At 40.0% G+C, this 21,813-nt stretch overlaps 1 protein-coding gene and 1 long non-coding RNA gene across 8 annotated transcripts in view; one reads left to right on the top strand and one right to left on the bottom strand.

The window, feature by feature from the left end:
- The window catches only part of rnf220a (ring finger protein 220a), a 127,430-nt gene that overhangs the window by 13,257 nt on the left and 92,360 nt on the right, over positions 1-21,813 (bottom strand). For 4 of the 7 annotated variants that reach the window (XR_003783660.3, XM_029130877.3, XM_029130878.3 and 1 more), the window contains 9 exons: positions 21,405-21,534; positions 16,793-16,841; positions 13,201-13,296; positions 11,167-11,209; positions 9,449-9,573; positions 8,214-8,343; positions 1,114-1,306; positions 949-1,004; positions 737-848 (listed from right to left, as the gene is read on the bottom strand). Coding sequence is in view for 6 of the 7 variants with exons in the window: in XM_029130877.3 (XP_028986710.1) it covers positions 737-848; positions 949-1,004; positions 1,114-1,306; positions 8,214-8,343; positions 9,449-9,573; positions 11,167-11,209; positions 13,201-13,296; positions 16,793-16,841; positions 21,405-21,534 (934 nt within the window). In the remaining variant the exon portion in view is untranslated. Of the gene's footprint in view, positions 1-736; positions 849-948; positions 1,005-1,113; positions 1,307-8,213; positions 8,344-9,448; positions 9,574-11,166; positions 11,210-11,358; positions 11,604-13,200; positions 13,297-16,792; positions 16,842-21,404; positions 21,535-21,813 lie in introns of those variants that run through there. The other 3 variants (XM_029130879.3, XM_029130881.3, XM_029130882.3) reach the window with 2 other exon arrangements.
- Positions 13,778-21,581, top strand: LOC129603268 (uncharacterized). Its single transcript, XR_008693017.1, has 3 exons — positions 13,778-14,156; positions 14,265-14,395; positions 21,458-21,581. It is a non-coding gene; the product is annotated as an uncharacterized LOC129603268 (long non-coding RNA).

Here is a 21,813-nt window from a genome sequence, read left to right as displayed (position 1 = left end):
AAAAATTGACAGCAAACAATGGCAGCATCCCCAAGTAATTCTACGAACACCAGGAATTTTGTTTTTAGGTATAAGATGACGAAGATTTATATTTATAATATCAAGAAGCCTTGTTGATTAAACCAAAACAAAATTCTAGGCAAATTGCGTACCCACATCAAACGGGGTAGATACTGAGGAATATGTTAGCTAGGTTATGTTTACATAGCATGCTGTTAGTTGCCATTAATCTGAATTAGATTTGTGGAAAAAAATAAGTGCCTTACAATGTTTCACGCCTGAGAAAGCTAAGGGGTCTGACTCCAAAAGAAACAGTATTTTAGTTATAAATATGTTTTTTTTGTAGAATAATTCTAATAGACATAAATACAGATCTGAATCTGTCTGTCACACTAATTCAAGTGTCTAGAGGTGTCTAGTCTGCTTCCCTATTAATGATTCTAAGGCAGCCTTGTGCTGCGAGGGAACACAACCCCAAAGAAAATCAATACAGTCAATCTGTTACACACATACATCAAAACCAGATCACACAGAATATAAAATGCATCATTTAAGATCCTCAATGTTTTGACTCTTCCACAAGTAAAAAAAATCTTTAGACAACAGAATCCCTTTTGAGTGTTTGTGAGATCTACCTGACACTGCGAGAGGGCATTTGACATGACATCTGTCATTTTCTGTCTCATGTTTTTCAACTAGACAACAGCATATGTGTGCATATTTCTGAGTAACCTACTTTTCTATCTCGCTGTTTTTACAGGTGCGTGGAGCACAGGAGGACGAGGAGGAGGATGAAGGTGTGTTTTGGTCTGTCTTGCTGCTCTCTCCATTACTTGTTGAAGGCATTTCTACAAATACACAAACAGGTAACATGTTAGTACTGGCTGATGACTTTTCCCAACTACAGGTTTCAAAATTTCAGCCTTTGACACTGCATATTATTCTTACCATCACTGGCCCATTTTGAGAACTCCGGAGTTATTCTGTTAGAAGGCATTCCACCACTGCAACACAGAGCCATATGGATTTTAGTTGGATATTAAAAACATGTAACACGATAGCAACACATTGTATCATGCCATAGTGACTGTTGCTGGTGGCTTTGCATCATACTTTAGCACAGCTCCCCGCAGCGCCTCCCTTTCTCTTGCCTCTCCTTGGTCTTCTCCAGCTCCAGAGCAGGGAATAATATCTGCTTCTGTGTACTGGGCTTTTCCATACTCTAAGGTGTCATCGCCATCCACATCAAGGTCTGCATCGCTGTCTGCCATGCTGTCCTTGATACTACACGTGGCAAAACCTGTTGCTGTGAAAACAAACAAAGCATGAATATGTAAATTTTAATAATGTGTACTATTAGAATTATTATAGTAATACTTGTGACTTTGTGATATAGATTGCTATGCTACGCAGATGCTGATAATCAGATTGCTCCAACAAAGCATTAGTTTGTGGCTGACACAAATCCTAAATTCAAACTATTTTGCTATTAACTACTTTTCGCAAAACCTTGTTTGGAACCATATGAATGGTGAACGGTACAGAAAACAGACCAGGTGGGCTTACTGTAAAACTGAGCTAGTCTACCATAATGACACTAACAACTAACAAAACTTCAGGATCTCAGCAAAAACAGGCTCTAGACTTCTCAACATACCTGAAAAGCATTGTACAGCATTACAATAGCACGTAAATTGGGTGGATTTTTACTAATATTTTTCCTTTACATGTAATGTTAAGCTAAGTGTTATGAGAATCCTCTAGTCTGCTCCATTCTATAGCTCAAAAACCCACAGGACACTAAAGAATGTAAGTAACTGAAATTAGACTAAAACCTACGTTACCTAATTTACAAACTAACAGTATGTCCAAGCTCACATACATGTTTACATGACTAATCGTTTATTTTAGCACAATAACTAAGAGCAAACTAGATCACAAAGACCATCAGTACCTGCAGCCCTAATCTTCAAGAATTGAACAGCATTTCAAAACAAAAAGGATAGAAGATAGGAGGTATGTCTATATAAAACCTGTTGTGGTTTGCGTTACGGTCTAGTTTTTAGGGAGAAGCATGGGAGAATTTGGGGTAAGATACGGCCTAAGGTACAAATTTAAAACTCATCACACTACTGCCTTAATCCAACTATTGGCCTCCTGACTTCTAACCCTAATAGGGCAGAATTTGCTTACAAAGTGCTAAAATTAACAGCACATCTAAAATGATGAGTAAAGAAAAAAAGTCACTTCTTAGTATAAGGCTGCAGCTGCATAATAACCTAATTTAAACATGCACTATACATGTAAGTAAGTTAAAAACAAAACAAAAAAACTGGCAAACCTTACCCATCAATCTTTGCATCAGAGACAGAATAACAGACAGGGTGAGTGGAAGTGCATATGAGAGTGGCATTTCTATAAGCCGAGTCTTGAGCGCTCAGACAAACCCTTACCTCTGCCTGACTACTCCCTTCAGCTCCACTTAACAACAGACCTAGCTGTGTGTATATGTCCATCACTTACAGCCATCTCTTGAGTGTTGCTTGAGACTCTCTGTCCCTCTGTCACTTAGGCCCCGTCTCTCCAACCCCCTTGAAGGTCTGTGTGTGTGTGCGCGTCTGTCTACTTGTCACTTAGACCATGCCTATCTTGATAGGTACGTGTGTGCATTCAGGAGTGTGTCACTTACACCGTGATGAGCACCTGAAGGTATGTGCATGTGCATGCGCTGGTGTGTTTTATTTAAGATGTGGATCAGAACCTGTCTGAGTATAACTTCTTGTGACAGGACTGACAACCATCTTATTTACACCTATTCCAATTTCTACAAGCTCTCAGCTGGACTAGCATCCTGTGTGTGTTTGTGTAAACCCAGGTATGAGCTAGAGTTGACAGTCTCCTTTTTTACCCCCGTCCCACTGTGCAAGTCTTAAACTAAACTTCCTACAGCAGAGCAGCGTGTGTCACCTATGCTGTCTATGTCAAACTGAGGAATCAACACTTTTCAACCACATTTCTGAGGTTCTATCTGGGATTAATCCCAAACATGTGTACCTGCTTCTTGTCATATATCTGCAATTTACTGCAGTTCTACTGCAAACAAATTAAAAATGAGCAGAAAAAAATGAGGATGAAACAACTAAAAATTGCATTGATAAAACACGCCTCTAATGCTAAACAATTTGACAACATCAATCAACAATCCATTGTCTTAGTGATTAAATAAAAAGAATCTTTTACCTTTTATTTGTTCTTAGCAGTAGAGCTTAGCAAATGGAAACAATTGAAGCCTGGTGTAAATCTAACAGCCAGCAGGTACTGCTCAATTACTGAGGAAATAGTAGCTGGTAGGTTTTAAGGTAAATGTAACCAATGTCCTCATCCATCAGCTGTCAATCAGTGAACAAATGGTAACTGTGACACATTTTTGTCATTTTTTTATGCAATTTCGATTTTACTGATTTGTGTATAAACAGTGTGTGTGTGTGTGTGTGTGTGTGTGTGTGTGTGTGTGTGTGTGTGTGTGTGTGTGTGTGTGTGTGTGTGTCTGGCCTGTTTGCTCTGTGTGTTCCTATCTGTCCCTCTAAGCATTCTTGGCAGGCCAATCTAATCTAGCCAAAGAAAGGTCAGCCCCACTCTCACTGCCTTTCACTCACTTTATGCACCAGCTCGCCCTTGCTCTTTTTTCACCTTTTCTTCATCTTTCTCTTACTTTTCTTCCCTCATTTTTGTATTATCTTCTTCATTCATTTACTTTATCCCAACCTCTCACTCCCTTGAGAATTTTTATTTTTCTTAATCTTTCAACACCTTTCATTACAGTTGTTTTTCTCTCCATCTCCGACACCACTGCTTCACAATAAAGAGCTTCTTTTCTTTTCTGCTGGACAAAACAAGTCTAATACACACTTTTTCTTACATGGATGGCCCTTCTAGTCTGTCATTACCATAACCATTTCCTAAATATTGTTGACACTTAACACTAAACACATATTCGACTCTGCCTCATTTCCTAAATATTGTTGACACTTAACACTAACCACATATTTGACTCTGCCTCAGATACTACATAATGCCAACACAGGGGACAGCCAACATACAAACATGTCACTACAAAAACAATACAAGTACAGATCTGAAGTTCAAGTTCAAAGAACTCATCAGACTGGCTGACAGATCGGATCAACCAATCGACCTCCCTCCACAACATCCTGTTGCCATAGCAATTATTGGGACCCCCTACAGAGCAAAGAGGAGTCAAAGGTCATCATACTATCTCTCTGCCATTTACAGGTCAGACAGAGAAAGAAAGATGAGTAGGGGGACACAGGCACAAAGACATGTGGCAGCCATCTTTGAAGTCTATTTACAAAGTACAGATTTCTCCTAGGCTCAATCCCCCCGGGCCATCTCAGTGCAAAATAATCCCCCTCTTCTTCTCGTGGTTCTCTAAGGACAGTCTTATATCAAACCTCAGGATCTGTCTGTCTGTCTGTCTGTCTGTCTGTCTCTTGCCTTTCCAACTATCTGTCTGTGGCTGTACTAGCAGATTTTGTTCCAAACTGAGTACTTCTAAAATAAGTTACAGTTAAAGTTTAGCAATATCATTGGGAACATAATACATCTGACCTATAATTAAAACTTTTTGGAGGAAGCTGATCTTTTTTGTTGTGCTAAAATTAGCTGACACAATTTAAACAGGGGACAAAAAAAATGGGAATTCTGTTCGTGCAAAATTTGCTCTTGCCACTTTAATTTTATCCATCATTTTTATTAAGTTCTCTTTCTTTTTTGCTGTAATTACTAACTATATTAGTAGCAGTGCCAAACCTCAGTATGGCAGCAGATCAAATAAGAACACCCAAAACACATGGAATTAAGGTAATATTTTTGGAAGTAATCTAAAACGATATGAAGTCAAATGTAGAATTTTTTAGCTGGTAAAACAAACTTAAAAAGTCTACTAACAGATGAAACAGTTCTCCTGTGCTGTGCGGGTGCTTTTAACCCAGATAAGCTGGTGCGAGACACAGGGAAGTCTTCAGTCACACAGAGTTGAATCTGATCTTGTTCGATTTTTCTCTCCTCAGTCTCCTCTTCCTTAAAAGGGTACCGATCCCTCTGTCTTTCTTCCCTGCGGTCTCAAAGGAGGCAGGGATGGTGGCACTTCACAGAGGGATTGGCCCTCTCTTCATCTTGCCAGCTGAGGAGACCCCCGCAACATCTCTATATCCGCCTGACCGACCACTGGTTCTCAAGAGCCTGCTTGATTCAGCAGCATGTGTTAGAACCACTGAGAATCTTAAGATGAAATCCATTTTCTGAGACTTCTGCTGAATGCACGTGTGTGTGCATGTTTCATGTTGCTATCACCAGGGCAACTCAGTTATCTGTGTCACATCACAAGCTGCCCTATTAGAGCGCAGCAGAAGGGTCCTGTGTCTGCTCTCTTAACGATGTGAAGCAGAGACGGATGGATGGAACAATTCCCCTTCCACCCCCATAAGCATCCGTCTGTTTCCCCCTGGCTTGCAGCGAACAGCCGAGTGAGGGAGGAAGGTGAGGCTCAGCGTGTGTGTGTTCAACAACAGATTCAATAAGTAGAGACAAATACAAATGGGAAGGGGAACACATAAAGAGAGGCCAAGCCAACAGAGTTTGAAACAACCTCTTAGAGTGGGATTAACTGAAGTTCTGAGTGTTTTTTTAACTGACCAACAACCTACATATCGTGGCCACAGCCTTCTTGCTTCTTGCTCTTGTCCTGCGTCTTATCATTACCTCTATGTGAATACACATGTCAGAGGAAGGTTTCAGCTGAGCATTCTTTTTACTGAGAGAAATGTTTTAAACTCAATGAATGTTTTTTACATATTTATAATTTTAGAAGAACAGGTAATGACTGCCTTTATAATGCTAGAGAAAAAATACAATCAGTTGCATAACTTTAGTGGTCACACACACACACACACACACACACACACACACACACACACACACACACACACACACACACACACACACACACACACACACACACACACAAACAGTATCTATCTTACTCTAAGCAGGTCTGATAAAAGTTTAAAGATGTCAAAGAAAAGACCAAAGAGGCACAGTGACAGAAAGCTAAGTGGGCGCATTGTAGGTGTTGTGTCACAGAGCAGCTGCTATGCTCCCCAGTGACCAGCTTTCTCATCCACTTCTATAATTGCATTTCTGGGCACACACACAGCAGCGACCAGAAGGTCAATTGCCCAGCTAAATGTGTTTTCCTTCCCCTTGCTAAGAGGGCCGTTCAGGGCCAAGCAAAGCCGAGCTGGGATGACCCACAACCAATGCAAACTGCTAAGAGTCCAATGGCACCATTCAGCTCCCTGGTCACACTCAACACTGGTCTCAGAGAAGTGATGGTGGTCACAATGGACATAAACAGGGACAGAGAAAGGCTGCAGAGCTGGATGAGGGCTCCAGGAGAAGAAATGGAGGTACAAACCATACTTCTGCCCTTCATCATTATGGGAAATGCTTGATCCCTCTCCAATAAGATGGACGAGCTTACAGCAATATAATACAGCAGGAATACAGGAAGTGTAGACCTCACGTTTTACTGTGACGTGGCTGAACGTATTAACATATCTTACCACTCTGTCTGGGCAGACAGAGTGGTAAGAAGAAGGGAGGAGGACCGGCGGAGTTTATTAATAAGATTAATAAGATAGTGCAGCCCAGCGCATGTCCCCATTAAAGAAAAAATTTGCACCAGGGACAGGAAGTTCCTCGCTGTCGGCATTCAGCCTCATTACATCCCGAGGGAGTTTTCACACACCAACCTGTTTAATGTGTACATCAGCCCCCCAGCCGATGCTGCAGCGACATGTGAGCGACTGCACACAGCGATGGTGTGCATGCAGACACAGCACCCACAGTTGCTGCTTCACATCAGCAAGGACTTTAATCACACCTCAGTCTGAAGAAGCTACTTGAATTGGTGGTGAAACGTTTCTACTGAAAAGAAGTCCAGTTGACATGACTTAGCCTTCAGACAACTTCACTTGGATGACTGAGAGTCTTCAGTGACGTATCACTCTCTTCCATTCTCCCCACTAAGTACGTAAGTGCCAGACCAGGGAGAACGCTGGAGTGGACGACTCTAACCCCCTCCCCAGTAATATACACTCATGGTGAAAAGAGAGTCTGCACAGAAAAAATGTGTGAAAGAGTGGACTGATGAGAGACTGTCTCCAGGCCACAGAGTGGAAGGCACTCTGCAGCTCTCCCCTTCAAGACATCATCAGACTGCATAACAAAATACATTAACTACAAGAAGAAGCTGGAGGGGTGTTAAAACTTTTGAGATGTGTGGAGAGGCCAAAGACCATTTCTAGCCATGGAAAGAGTAGAGGCACAGCATAACTGATATTAATCAGGTCTTGGCCAATGACTTAAACATGTTTTTTAACAAATTTGACTCCAGTCCTCCACCTCTCAACTTTGCATGCAAATCTTCGCACCTTCTCTGAGAGAGAGAAATTGTTGGGGGCAAGAGTGGACAAACAACTGACTTTATGGACAACTGACTACCTCACCAACCAACCACAGTCATGAGGCTAAGCAACTGTGTGTCTGAGGTGGTTGTTTTCTAGCACGGTTCCTCATGGCTGTTCCTTTCCTCTTCAAACCCTACACTTCGGACTTCACATACAACACCATCAGTTGTCATCTCCAGAAGATCAGAACGATGCTGCCATTTTTGACTGTGTGTCTGGGGGGGAATGAGCTGGAGTACAGGTCTGTCATCATGGACTTCGTGGACTAGTCCAAGAAATTTTTGCTTATCACGTAATTTTAATTGACTTATGTATAGTATTTGTAAAAAAAATGTAGAAAAGTATGTAAAATCTTTTTACTTATACACACATTTTATACATTTTCTATTTTTACTCTTTACCATCTTAACTGTATTTGTAGCTGCTGTAAACAATGGAATTTCCCGACAGTGGGACCAATAAAGTTGATCTTATCTTACACGGTTTAAGCCTGTTTAAAAATTGCAAAATATAGTGACTGGACATGACCACAGAGCAGAGACAGGTCAGTTTGTGATCTAACAACTTAATTGCTAAATGCCTTCATCAACACCTAGCAGTAAGACAACACAGCCAATTCAACGAATAACAGGACATGCAATGAAATGTTGAGTTTAAGTGTACCTCTGAAGCCTCCTTCCAGCAAAGCTGTGGCTCTGATCCTTTTCTGTCCCGCCCACTCGTACTCGTCAAATCCCCGCCCATTCTCTCCATCCATGTCTGCAGAGTCATCTTCACCCAATGCACCCTCGTGCTGATACAAAGACACAAAGGTTAATATTATCTATCCTGTATTAATATTAAGGAGCAAAGATCAGTATGTCTCTTTCTCTTGTAATGTTACATAAACCTTCGGCACATATACCACATTTGAGATCTAGGGTGTAAAAAAACAATGCTGAGCGCCTTGAAAATTCCTGCAAATGTATGGCTTAATAAATAAAGAGATCTACAAATATTTTGATAAATGAATTACTTTGTTAATAAGTAATATACTGCTTTCACTCATAAGTGACAAAAGAGCCAAACAGAGAGATCTTGTTATGTTGTTTTGATTTACTTTTCAACAATCAAGCTAAAAAATGTAAAGTAGATTTATAGATTCTTGAAATTATCCATAATGAATACAATGTCTTTTTCACCAGTGTGGTCAATGCTGGAATTTATATGCAACAACTAAAAACATGAGACAGTAATACTAAATTATGGGCTGCTAATAGACAAGAGTAATTAGTGTGTTTAACTATTATGATGAACAGCAGTTAGTGAAGTAAGGTACAGAACGGGTGATGGTTAGTGTTGTTGCCATGTGGTAGTTGCGATTCACACAGCAACTGCAAGAAAATGAATGAACAAAGTGGTGACAACCTCCAACAGGAAATACTGTCACTGAACTTTAAAAGAGAGATAGTGATACACAATATAATTATTATTGATGTGAATATTTTCGTCCTTGTACTACTTCTAGTAGAAAGCAAAAAAAAAAAAGAACTACCGTTAACTATAAATGTGAATGTTACAATTACTTATGAGGAAATTGAAATGCTGCAGTCATGTAATATGGGATAAATCGAACATATGGACTGCATGGTTAATTCTGAAGTACTTGTTGGCTGTACAAATGTAATAAATGCTAGTATGACAACTTAAAACAGCTTTGACAATGACAAAAACAAAAATGCAGCTTCAAAAAATTAAAAGTAGTGATATCTAGAGGAACTACTGTTACTATTGGTTGGTGTCTACACTACGACAGGACAGCATTTACAAGAGGTGACAGGTCAACATCTACAAGAAGAGAAGGGTTGGCGGGCTGTCCGACTGGCGGTAGGTGCTGTTCGGGGCCTTGATAGTACTACCTGGATAAGGCATAGCTCCACATGTCTATTCATCTCCTCCTCGCTCCCAGCCAATGGGGCGTTGCACAGTGGACATACCTGCCCCCCATCCTCTGGCTTCCTCCTCTTCATCTTCCCTATACGGGCTGTAAACAAGGAAGACATTCCAAGAGACAGAAACATTTGTAATGTCAATTTATTTAAATTGTTCATAATCACTTTGTTTGTCTCAACATTAAAGGGCACAAATTACAGTTATGAAATGTGTCAACAAAATAAATAACAAGAACCTGTCATGACAATCTCAATCCCCCTCCCACTAAACAGCCATGCCCCTCCACTCCCTGTATTTGTCTTTCTTTCCTCCTGTCAGAGCTTCCTCTGCCACGCACACCTAATTAGAAATTTAACAGAGCTGAACAGCTGTCATGGTGCCTCAGAGTATCTGATGGTTTTTTTTCTTAACTGCAAATGGCGTGCAGGGACATTAATTTTTAGCCGGCAGGAAAAGTAGAGGAAGCCAAGAGGGACAACTGTGGTGAAAAATAGAGGGACAGGAAAAGGAGGAGAGCATAAGGCCACAGTAGGGGAAGAATATGGATGGAGTGCAAATGGCTCTTCCGCGCCAACTCTCTCCTAAAATATTGAGGAGAGTGTGTTTTAGAGAGCAGCTGTCAGAGAGACAGAGGTCGTTTGTAGTGTATAGGCCAATGCTAAGGACAGTTCATTACACTCTGGTAGCCCCAGTCATAAACTAGGCTGTTGCCTGCTGGGGTTAAAGCAGCACAGACTAGGACAGGAAATAACTGAAAAACTGTGTTGGTCACTGGCCTCTGTGACAGAAATGGGTAAGAGAAGGATGTAAGCCAATACCCCTCACCTGCTGCATCACGCAGTAGAGGTTTAATGCAGTTCCTTGTGTTAGACTCAGGCACCCTCACCGTAGGAAGGAGCATTACCACAAGTCTTATATTGCTCTGCTGTTGAGCTGTATAACTTGACAGTTTAATCTCCCAACTAACCAATGAACATGCTTTTTTTTCATTTTCTATTTTGTGTTATTTTTTTCAGTTCTCTGAGCTGCTTAGGAAGTGAAGATTTGAAATATGCAATAAAGTATATTTTCTAAACAGCAGTACATTTTCAGCTATATGAATCAGCACAGTAAAGAATGATTCATTGAAAATCTATCCTCATCGTCACAAGTAACGGATTTGATGTCATCAGTTTAACAACAGGTCAGTTACAGCCCAATTATGTTCATTGAAATAGTTGACCTTTAATACTGTGAACAACACAAAAAACAAGTGTCATCCTAAACAGTGCAACAAAGCCTGGAATAAGTAATAAACAATACCATAATATGAAAACACCTTCCAAAGTTTACTTTGTCATGCAGTCATAATCTACTCGATACTAATGACACCATAATAAAATGTGTAATATGTGAGGATGAGAATTTATTTTCATTAAGTCATTATTGTATTAGTTTTATGGCGGGAATCTACTAGTGCCTAAACCAATATACGTTGTTATTCCTACACATCAATTTGTTTCCTGTTAAATGTAAAGGTAAATGTTCTTACGTTTTCATTTATTATGTGTACAAGTAACGCTATATACGTAATGCTCTTAGAAACGTTAAAATGCCGTATGGTATCAAAAACATGGCCATATAATAGTATATGAATAATTAACTCAAACATTATTAAAGAACATGAGACGCTTTGTGTACATACCATTCAATCTTGTTTGCCTGTTTGCCCGAACTCGTAAAAATGTCTGCAGAGGACAAAGAATTGGGAGAAAATGCAGGTTAGACAGTGAAAAAGCATTATAACATGTCCACATCTACAAATCTAACTTTGCGTAATGAGATTGTTGTAGATGCTAAAGGCTTGTCTGCAGTTCACATTGCTATCAAAACCTACTTCTCTCTTGTTTTCCACCTCCTCCATGACTGTCAGGTCTCTGCCACAGCTCCTTCTACAGCCGCTAAAACTAGCATCTACAAACTGTCTCAGTGTGCTTCCAGATTCTGTTCATGGCTGAAAACTAAAGTTTTGGTCTAGAATTTAATACTGATGAAAAAGGATTGAAAGTGGCGCCCGTATGAACGAATACCAGTTCTGTTTCGACGCCATGTTGGCATGTTTTGATCATGTGACACCCCAAAACCGGAAACAGAAAAAACTTCACTTGTTCCGAATATCGGACACTAGGGGGCGGCAGCGGGAGTAATTGTTATGAATGGTCTTACAGTACATAGTACAAACTGCAACACAGGAGCAGTTATTTCACAGCTACTCCAACTACCACTAGTTTAGTTATTATATTATATTTAGGTCTATATGTAAAATGGAAACGGAGGCTTAGAAAAAGAAGTCAGTTTTGTCAGGACTTAATGGGTTTAGGAGATTTTTGGCATTGCAAAATATTTATTACGCTCAGATATAAGATAAATGTAACACTCAATCATTATTTGAGGACCTTTCATTAAATTCCTACTAAAATAATAAAATATAAGTGTACCCTTAACTACACAATCAGTTATAATGCTTGGGCCCCATTTAATATCTAACTGCAAAACTGTAGTGTAAGACATTCTAGATTTTCCCTATTCTATCGCTATGAACTGCCATTGTGTAGAAAAGACAAGCCAGTGTAGATAAAACTGGCAACTGACATTATCACATAAATTTATTGAAGTCACCTCCACTTCTATCTCCTGTAGAATGTGTGCCTCGGGTCTTCTGGGATTCAGTTATGTGCTAACTAAAGCATCGCCGCATGCAGTTATGAATGCCCTGCCTTTGACACGGCAACAATGAGTGAGCAGTGGTCCCTCTCACTGTCTGCTCATTGTTCATCAGTGAGAACCATGGAGTAGTGTTCCCCTTCGGTTCTACCATCCATTCTCCACCCTACCAGGTCTACATGGAGACAATAGCCGCTTTTACTGTGCGATTATGATACAGCCACTGGCGTAGGCCAAATTTGTAAAAAAAAAAAAAAAAAAAAAAAAGTGTAAGACAGGCAGAGAAGAGGTGCCAAAATGTGTCATTATGTTTAATTTTCTTGGTGGTAAAAAGAGTCACTATTGACTTAATCATTTGTATAATATAAGGTGATTTCAGCAGTTTCACTTAATGAGAAAATCTACTTTATTGCTATAAGGTCTTTATGAGCTGTGTCATCCGTAACATATGGATGTAGCATCTCCATGGACTTAATAGTTCTTATTTTATGGTGTGAGGGGGTAAACCCACTTAACCCAGAGATACATCATGACCGGAAAAATTACCTGATCAAACTTTGATGAATATAAGGCATAAAAGGAGTCAGGGTGGATTTAAAGAGACCAGAGATTTAAGGAGATTGGTATGTTGGGCAACTTAACTGCTGAGGGAGTCCAAAGCCTTAAATCTGGCATCATTTTCTGCTGTACTGTTTTTAATTTGTCATAATTAAGGAAATTCATGATTTCATTCCACATATTATGGAAGCCATTTGCTACACTGTTGTGTAACTACAGTACAAAAAAGTAGAATATAACATGTGCCTTCTTGAGGCTTCAATTTAGGAATTTTTTAGGGGAAAATTACATTTTTTATGTCACATGAAAACCATTATGTGTATGATGATGCATTAACAATTATATGACTTACCTGTGCTTCATTAACACATTGTACTTCAATAGTATGTGATAGAATCAAAATGAACATAACATGCTTCAAGAAATATGTGTCTATGTGTGTGCCTATGTGTGCGACCTGATATCTGTCGGAGTGGTGCGCGTCTTCAGAGGACAGAGGTGAGACCACTGGAGACTCTCCCTCACGCTTGATGTGCACTGACAACAGCATGGACTGGAGGAGAAGGAGAGAGAGAGAGAAATATGTCTATATGCTACATTGTTGCATTCTCAGTAGAACTACTCCTTATCTGGCAGTCACTGCTTGGGAATAATCTATAAACAAACATGTAATAAAGGCTAAAACATACATTTCCATCTAAGGTAAACAAATAAAAAGTCACTTCTTAGTGTGTGTTATGCCACATACTCTAGCTTTTGGGTTTAGCCAAGTTTCTTTTACGCAGTAATCATACAGTACATAGATCATCAGCTGATGTGGCCATTGGAGGACATATCAATCAAAGTGTCAACATGTTAAGCAAATCAGACAGATGAAGAAGACAGAAGGCAAAACAGTTGGCTTGTCAATTTAAGAGTAGATAAACGTTGGAAATGTACAGTATGAAAGAAAATGTACGGCATATTTTTGAATTCCTAAAAACACTAAACTCTTACTTCTGTAAAACAACAGATGTCTCTCTACTGTACTTATTTTCATCTGGCATAATTAAAGAATTTCATGATTTGATTCCACATAGCATTTACTACATTTACTACATTGTTGCACGACTATAATGTGTCATCCACATTTTTGACTTCATAATAAAATTAAATGATCCCCTCTGTATAACAACAGATAACAGAAAAGCCGAACAAGAATAGAATGAGGAAAAGCAAGAAACTTTACCCTTGGAGAACAGGGGAGTTATTACCCCAGAAGCTAAGAGAGACATGGCATTGATGATGACTGTAAATTGCCTGACTTTGTCTATAAAATTCCTTCCACTGATTAGAGTTAATGTTTATGGGATTTTAGGAGGGGTTAGGGAAGAAGAAGGCAAGAAGGAAGACAAGGAGAAAAGGAGAGGAACGGTAAACATCCTGAAAAGGAGGACAGTAAATGTACATCATTACGAGACAGTGCCTGTCCATAAATCTGTCTCACAACACTTTGTCTCACACTGTCCTTTCCTCTCATAGGCAAACACCTATATAAAATCATATCCTTTGTTAACTTCCTCTCAAAGAAAGATGATCCAGGGACTTCCTTAAGTGAACAAGCAGCGAGCAGATAGAGACGTGAAAGAAGAAACGAAACAGGAGAAGCAGAGGTAATATCACATTCTCTCAGGGTTTCGTCTTGACAGTGTGTCTGCTTATGTTTTCATGCATGCATGAGCTGCTGCTCTGTTTTTTTACAAGGCAGCTATGAAATATTTGTATTTACAGTCGTCTCCTATTAATCAAGTGGAAAGGGGCAGAGCAGAGGCTTAAGTGCTCAACAGCCATAATCTAATAATAATATGTGAGAAATGAGCAACCTCCAGTGCTGCCACAGTAAATTGGACATTATGCATGGCTTTTATGTGCGTGTACGTGTGTGTGTGTCCTTTCTTCTCTTATTCGCAGGTTAAAAAAGGTCAGGAATCATTTACCTGGGGCGTTCTGAGAATATACTTTAGTTTTATTATTGGAATATGACATTTAACTATGTTCTTCACAGATTACAATTTTACAATTCATGATTTTTGAAAGTTTGCTCTTTTTAAGCACAGGGTAAATCTGAGAAAATCTAAACCTCATTTCATAGAAATGTAAATGGCCAATCTGAAAACATGATTAAAACCTATTTTGTAAAGTAGCATCTAAATATGCAAAAATGTAAAAAATGTCGTCAACTCTTACATGCTTGTGAAATACTGTGGTATCCATGTGTTTGTTATATGTTTTTCACCTTTCAATAATTTATCCTCACAAGTGGCTGAACACCACATACGGAGGGGGTTAGGTTAATCTCCGGACCATCAATGCTGGTTGGTGCATTCTGGGTAGGAATCCACGATAACAGGCCTATGTACTTCAAACTAGCCCTCTCCATTCTCCATGGCCTGTCACTGAATACTAAACCACAGCAGTGTGATGCACAGTCACGGCTGGAGAGAAAGGCCAGTGTTAACCCGCGAACCCTGCTCTGTCTGCCTTTCTCAAGTACACGCCCACCCACGGTGCTGTGAGTGTGGCTCTGGGCCTAGGTCAGCCTCCAAAGGTGTGTGGGAATGAAAACTGATCCCCATGATTATTCTGGAGTTCCATGTGCACATCAGACATGATTTTTGTGCAACAAAGCACAAAACCTGGAAACAAAGCACCTGGTTATTTCAGTGGATCTTTCAGGTAATTCTAATGCAGTGCCAAGTTAGTGCTTTTGGCCCAGCCACCAGTAAAAACAATGCAGTTTGTGAGTGACCAGTGAAATAAACAATAAAGCAACAATATGATTCTCATCATAAAAACCATATCGGCATTTGTGTATGATGCATGTTAAAAGCCTCTGTCGTAGTGTAAAATTAAAAACTCTTAGTCTGGCAGCTGGTGATGAGTTATTGTAGGTACTATAAAATAGAGCTACTAGATGGAATATCAAATCTGTCTACTAACTAGTACTATTTGTAGTTTTTCTATTTGTCCCTTTGTTTCTCTCAGGAACAATGACAGTACAGTGTCTCTTGGCCCCGCTGCCTGCTGGGAAACAGGAGGCTGGTACTTCTACACGTGTCTATGTGAGAACACAGTTACTCTTGGTGACCTAATGTTAACCTTATGCTGCACTGCGAGGTACCTTGGTGTCACCTATGATCAAGATCTCTCATTTACATAATATATGAAATTAAGAAATTAATTAATAAATCTCTGGGTTCCTTTTTTTAATTAAGGCTAAGTCTCATAGTTAATCCCAATAACATTTTTAACAACCTATGATGCAGCAGAGTGACTGGATTTAGGATGAAAGATGACATTTCTCAGAACTATTTCTGCACTGGCTCCCCATAAAATGTAAGACAGAATTCAAAATTCTCCTCACGTACAAAGCACTTATTATTAAAGGTATAACCTATTTTAAAGATCTTATAGTTCCATATGGTGCCAATAGAACCTCTCTCTCAGAGTGCTGGTCTTCTTTTGGTGTTTGGAGAACTTTCAAATGTAGAATGGGAGGAAGAGCTTCTACCTGTTAGGTCCCTCTCCTGCAGCACCAGGTTCTATGCAAACACAGTCTCTACTCTACTAGTCATTCTTCAGCTCACTCTTGTTGACTGGCTTTTCAATTAAAAGCTTGCATAATGTGGGATTTTTAGTTGTATTTGGTCTTAACTTTACCTTGTAGTGCACCTTAAGATTACATTTGTTGTGAATTGGCACTATATAAAAAAGTTGAATTGAGTTTCTTTGCTCCTCTATTGGCAGGTTGCCATGCTTTTGTTGGGAGAAATTTAATCTATTATTCATAATTATGTTTTTATTTATTGTTCATCTGAAGCACGATATAATTTAGCCTTTTATACAGGGTGGCTGTGTTTCCATTTTGGATACAGTTATAGATGACAATATGTCACCTGATGCTCGATCACGCTTGGAAATGCAGGGAATCGTCAGTCCATCTGCAGTCTTGCTGCTATTTGCCTTTTTATTGCATTTAAAATAAACAGCAAAACAAACAAAAAACATACCTTGGGAGTTCCTGGAGTGGCTGCTCCGTCTTTCGATGAAGGGATCTTACTGCAGGGAGAGACATGGGATTTTGTGAGACTGATATTATCGCATGCTTTGATGACTTTCTCTGACGTGGACATCAATAGAGAATTACTACAGTAATGCATAAAGGTGTTTCCTGATTTTGCCATTCTGTCTTTTTCGGCACCTATTTAAATTGCTGAATTGATTTGAGTTGAGTGGTGACAGCCCTGTGGTCACTTTTAATGTGTAGCAGAATCAGCACAAAGAGCAGAGAGAAAGAGAGAGTAATAAAACTATATAAAAATGAAAGGACATCCTCCAGAACTCATGCACGTATGCATTTGTGACATTCTTTTCTCATGAGATTTTTATTTATTGTGTCTCTTTCTCTTACTCTTTCTCCCCTGCCTTTTTCACTGTCTCTCACCCCCTAAACACAGAGACAGATATTTCTCAACCTCTTGAAAAGTTGAAACGGGCTTGACATTCACAATGCAGGGTTGTCATGCTAGCTTTGAGACCCTGTTAGCACTCCAGACCCTCATGGACACAGACAGACAGACAGACAGACAGACAGACAGACAGACAGACAGACAGACAGGCAGGCAGGCAGGCAGGCAGGCAGGCAGGCAGGCAGACAGACAGACAGACAGGCAGGCAGGCAGGCAGGCAGGCAGACAGACAGACAGACAGACAGGTGCCTGACAGTAGATTGAGCGCAACCTCTTATCTGAATCAGTGGATAATGGATTTCTATATAAATATAAGAAGCCCTATTTATGTAATTTATCTGAGATCTAAGAAATTCCTTTAAAAAGAAAGACAAGGCAATTACATGTATATGAGCAGTAAAATATAATGCAGAGCTGCAAAGATAGAAAGTAATCCAGCAATACACATTTTACTGATTAGCTACAATTAAAGGTTTGTTCGATGTGGAATTTGTTGCATGTCAAGTGCCTTGAAATTACTTGCTGTAAATTGCTGCTATATTGTATAAATAAAATTTAACTGAATTGAAAACTGAATATGATGAGATGAATGATGGATGTTTGACATACTGTACAGTAATGTGACAACATCACACAAGCACTAAAAATACAACACAACACCTAACCCCATAACACCTTTAAAACTTAAATATAATTATCATCCATTAAATTGTTAGGCATTGAGGTTTATTTTTATGTCATTGAATATACTATTAAATGGACCAAAATAGTTTAATGTCATTTGTGGTTTTGACTGGTCACTTTTTTGTATTATTACCTCAAAATGAAAGTAGTAAAAGTAAGAGTTGGTAGCATTTATAATGTGAGATATTTTAGTTAGGGGGAATTATGAGAACAACATAATAATAATTTGTTTGAACTTTCAACAAGTGTGTGTGTGTGTGTGTGTGTGTGTGTGTGTGTGTGTGTGTGTGTGTGTGTGTGTGTGTGTGTGTGTGTGTGTGTGTGTGTGTGTGTGTGACTGCTACTCTGCTGTGTCACTGGGCTTGTTTTGTCTGAAAATCAAACAGCAGGCCTCAATTCCACCAACAAAGAAAATAAACATGGGTGAGGCAGTCAAGCTGCCGTGTAATGCAGGAGAATCTGCCAACACCCCCTCACACACGCACACACACACACACACACACACACACACACACACACACACACACACACACACACACACACACACACACACACACACACACACACACACACACACCGCGCTCACCCATTTTCTATCTCTGCTTCTGTCATCTCTCTTGCCTCCACCTCTCTTTTATTCATTACCAGCAACCTCTGCAGAGGTATCAACAACAACAGCCACCTCTACCTATTTGTTGACAGTGTCAAACAGCAACAAGAAAAATAAGGAGGGAGAGGACAAGAGAGGAGGAGAGGACGGCAGCCACTTGCCTGCTGCGATGGAAAATTGCTACAATGACAGAGGGGGTCACAGAGAGCTGAAAGAAGAGAGAACGGAAAAGGAAAGGGGAAAAAAAGGTAAAAGATGAAATGTGAGGTGATGGAGAGATATGGCGTGGGAGGCAGAGAAGGCAACATGGAGAGGGATCGGGCAAACGACGGATGAAAGAGGGCAGAAAGTGGGAGAAAGGGAGAGGCAGAGTCAGTGGCGTCGCAGCTTCACACACTGTTTGCTCAGTTCTATTAATTTTTGATGGAAAGGGTTATAGGGCTGGAAGTTCCTGCTGCCTATGACGCCAAAGCAAAGAGGAGTGTGTGGAAATGAGCAGCGCAAAAAAGCCAAACAAAGCCACTAAAAGAAGGGGAGAAAACGAGCAAGAGGGGATCAAAAGCAGCTAAAATGAAACTTGGTAATGGGGCATGTGTTTGAAAAGAGTGAGACGGCTGACGCGGCTTCAGACCCCCACTGCATCATACAGAATCCACTTTAAATAGCTGAAACAAAAGGACAGGCGTTTGCACACACACACACACACACACACACACACACACACACACACACACACACACACACACACACACACACACACACACACACACACACAGACACACACGTTGTGTTTCCATATCCATAGCTCCTTTATTCAGCCAGCGCTGGCCATCATTAAAGGCAGATTCACTACAAATTGGACCAAATTCCTACTGTCACTTTCAATGATGGCTGCTACCATGCAGCGAGCGGAGAGAGGCAGTGACAGTATGTGCATGTGTGGGCGATAGCACAAGCACCAAGCACATGCAGCATCGTGTCTCCTCTCACCAGCACGCAAAGCGTTTTCAGCAAAATATCTTGAAAGCGTATCAGAATTGAACTGATTTACCCAAACTTGGCCTCATTCTACTGTGTGTGTTTATGTAGGATGATTTAATGGCAGGCATATAAATCAGACAGCTATGACGTTAGCTTCCTGGTCATCTCATTCGGTAACAATGTAATCTTTGCCTAAATGACCATTTGTGTGCTTGTGTGTGTTTTAAGCTTCTCTGGATTCATGGTATCTCTTGCCTTCAGCGCGAAAGGCAGATCTTTAATGAATCACGAAAACATCTACACACCCTCACAACATTATGTTGTATATATGATATGCATGTATTCCAGTGTGCTCCTATGATCTGTTTTGTCTGCCATTGTGTTTCCTGCCACTTTCACTGTGGCAGGTGTTTGGCATTAAGCCTATTAGTGTGAATTGTATATATACTCACCCTCTCCTGTTTTTTTATTGTGTAAATGGGTTAGTTAGAGTTTGTTTGATGTAATTATATTTAGATTTATCAGGATTTTGTGTTCTCAGAGTTCTATTCTGGTTTTCTCCTTTGTCAAAATATGTGTTGTGTTTTGTTATATAGCATTCCTAAGCTTAATTTTAACTGTTAGGCCAATATTTATGAATACACAAAAGAATACAGAAATGTATGGATGAAGGGCATGAGATGCGTCTGAATGCTTTGGAAGAAACTATTTTCCAATTTTGCTAAACTGCGTTGGTTGCTTTTTTGTTTTTGCTTTTGTTTTATTGTCACTCTTTCAATTAATTGAAAGTAAAGAAATCCATGCAAATGATTCTCCACTACTCTGACAAGCCTTCTTTGTAGCTGGCTTACTGTTTTCATATACTCCCTCTCCTCTTTAAAAGTCAGGAAGAATTACGCACCTAATGACTGAGGACAATAGGTTTATTCCAGGTCACTGCTTTAGTTTACGGGATAAAACTCATTTAGAAACTGTAAAAGAAGGCTAGAAAGGACAAAAATGTATTGTATGAAAAATAAATAGGACAGAGAAAACAGAGGGACAAGAAGAGAAAGAAGAGAGAGGAAAAATAAAAGAATGAAGAGAACCGGTACATTAGCACAGACATATGGGCCAGGGGCTGTAGAAGGTGTACGGGGGTAAATAAAGTGTGATTTCCACGTGGGGTGATGCTATCTGTTGCCCTATTCTTCCAGGTTAATAGGAACTATCATAAAGCTGGGCCACTTAGGTGGAGACCAGGTCACAGACAAACACTTCCACACACATATGTACACAAACATGAACACACAGCCGGGTGAAATATGGATCCTAATGGCTGTGTCCCATCATTAAAAGGGCTTGGAGTTGATTTATCCACCGTAAAACAGCTCATGCAACTGTCAGGGAGAGAAGAAGGGGGCAATGCTGAACTTCAGGTCACGGGTGTGACACTCAGCATTATGCTGACAGCATGCCGCTGCCTTTTATGCAGTTTTATGGCACCAAAATCTCTGATTTAAAAACATACAGGTCAGTTAGCGTGACATCAAAGATGGGTTAAAGCTCAGCCTTCACACTGCGCCTTAAACATGACTCATAATGCTTTGGTTACCTTTCTGCTACATTTGTATTGAGACAAAATGAACAAATTTATATTCATAATGTTGAACCTGCTACCACATTATAGAGGCAATGTGTTTATGTTGTATGTATGCTGCATGGTGATGCCTTAAGTACATACAGTATAAGCACAACAGAATGGAATTTTATGGACATTTTGATTATGGTTCAAAAAATGTAAAGAAATGAAGTCGATGTGTTGCCCTCCTTCAGGGCAGCAAAACGTTGTGTGTGCATGTATATGTGTGTTTTTGTGTGTGGGGGTGAGACCCGTACTTGAGGCAGATGGTAGCTAGCCTCTCAATCTCTGTCTCCATGTGTTCTTGCAGCTCTCCGGGCCGGAGCAGTACCTGGCAGATGGGACAGACTGGAGCCTGGCTGTCATACAAGGACATCTTCTTTTTACCTGGAGATAAATAACATAACAAAAAGAGAAACATCTGTGTGTTTATACATGTGTGTTCAATCACATACAATAACACCATCACATAAAATGACATACTGTACCAAGGCACAAAAACAAACAAATGAAACAGGCCTGGAACGAAATGATGACTCTAGAAAAGGTTGGAGACAGTTTCACCCAAGAGACATCTTTAACAAAGACATGTCCTCTAATTAGCATCACGGGTGTCTTCACACTTGTACTCAGTGGTTTGTACTCACACACTACACATGGATCATA

Source organism: Betta splendens, chromosome 17 (assembly GCF_900634795.4).
Source record: "Betta splendens chromosome 17, fBetSpl5.4, whole genome shotgun sequence".
Lineage (NCBI taxonomy): Eukaryota > Metazoa > Chordata > Actinopteri > Anabantiformes > Osphronemidae > Betta > Betta splendens.
This window is presented reverse-complemented; position numbering and strand designations above follow the sequence as displayed.